Raw genomic sequence first — 1,131 nt, 5'->3', positions numbered from 1 at the left:
ATAAGTTTGGTGAAGCTAATTATCCTCTTCCTTCCACTTGTTTAATATCAGTATATGGGTCACCTGGTGCTGTACCATCATTGCACTATTCTATACCACTGGATGGAGTGGCTGATCCTAAGACATTATTCATTCACCGATCACTGAGAACTGCTCCTTCATTAACGAGTAATAGATAAATCATTTCAATTGTTTATTTATTTAATATTAATCAGATCCTACTACCACCTCCTCCTCTACCTCTGATTTAGTACATGAATCAACGTCAGTACCCAAAGCTAGTAAGTTGATGTTAACATAATAACACACTAATCACTGAATTTGTATCATTAATAGGTACATTTAGATCTGATATTGCTCATAGAGTAATGACAGAATGTATTGCAATGATAAAGAATTGTGGAATTAATATTCACTTCTTGGTTGATAAGTTGTTGGAACATAAGATTATCAATGCAAGAGAGAAGAGAGGAATAACTGATGGCTACACTAAACAAACTGCTGGTGAAAGAATGGATGAATTGCTCCACATCATTTCAAGCTCCATTAGCATGGATGGAGAAGTATTTGGTATATTCTTAGATATACTCAGAGAGGAAGACACCAGAAGAACTATTGGACTAGCTGATAAACTAATGAATAAATATAAATCAATATAGAAGTTTTATTCTTATTTTAATTTTTGTTGATTTATACATTGTATTGTTATTAATTTTATAAACTGGTTATAATACAGCATTGCATGTACTGAATTGATCATGAAACTATTGCCATTCACCATTATATTTTTTGTGTGTGTGGTTATAATTATCAACTTTAAAATTTAAATAAAAAAATTGCAAACACACAAAAGATGCAGTTAAAAATGACACTATAATGTAGTCACAATACAAAACAACAATAACAATAATTAATAAAAACAAATTGTGTATGCCATCATATATAAATAATAATAATAATTTAATATAATTAAAAAATAACAATGAGTGTGATAAAAAACAAAAATAATAAAAATAAAAACCCAATGCCATAAACAACAAGTACATTATAATAATCCATTCAAAGTCTTACACCATCACAGTGTATCGATTGACTTACTCAACCCTCTGTCCTCAATATTATTAGAAAGCT

The 1,131-nt window shown here is 29.4% G+C and overlaps 1 protein-coding gene across 1 annotated transcript in view; it reads left to right on the top strand.

Annotated features, from left to right (window-relative positions):
• LOC109588542 (uncharacterized) overlaps positions 1-659 on the top strand; it is a 3,143-nt gene extending 2,484 nt beyond the window's left edge. The window contains exons 3-5 of the mRNA XM_020004691.1: positions 52-168; positions 216-281; positions 337-659. Coding sequence (XP_019860250.1) covers positions 52-168; positions 216-281; positions 337-659 — 506 coding nt within the window. The remainder of the gene's footprint in view (positions 1-51; positions 169-215; positions 282-336) is intronic.
• Positions 660-1,131: the final 472 nt, after the last annotated feature.

This window comes from Amphimedon queenslandica, unplaced genomic scaffold, assembly GCF_000090795.2.
Source record: "Amphimedon queenslandica unplaced genomic scaffold, v1.1 AMPQUscaffold_12031, whole genome shotgun sequence".
Lineage (NCBI taxonomy): Eukaryota > Metazoa > Porifera > Demospongiae > Haplosclerida > Niphatidae > Amphimedon > Amphimedon queenslandica.
Note: the sequence above shows the minus strand (reverse complement) of the source record. Positions and strands in the feature narration are given on the sequence as shown.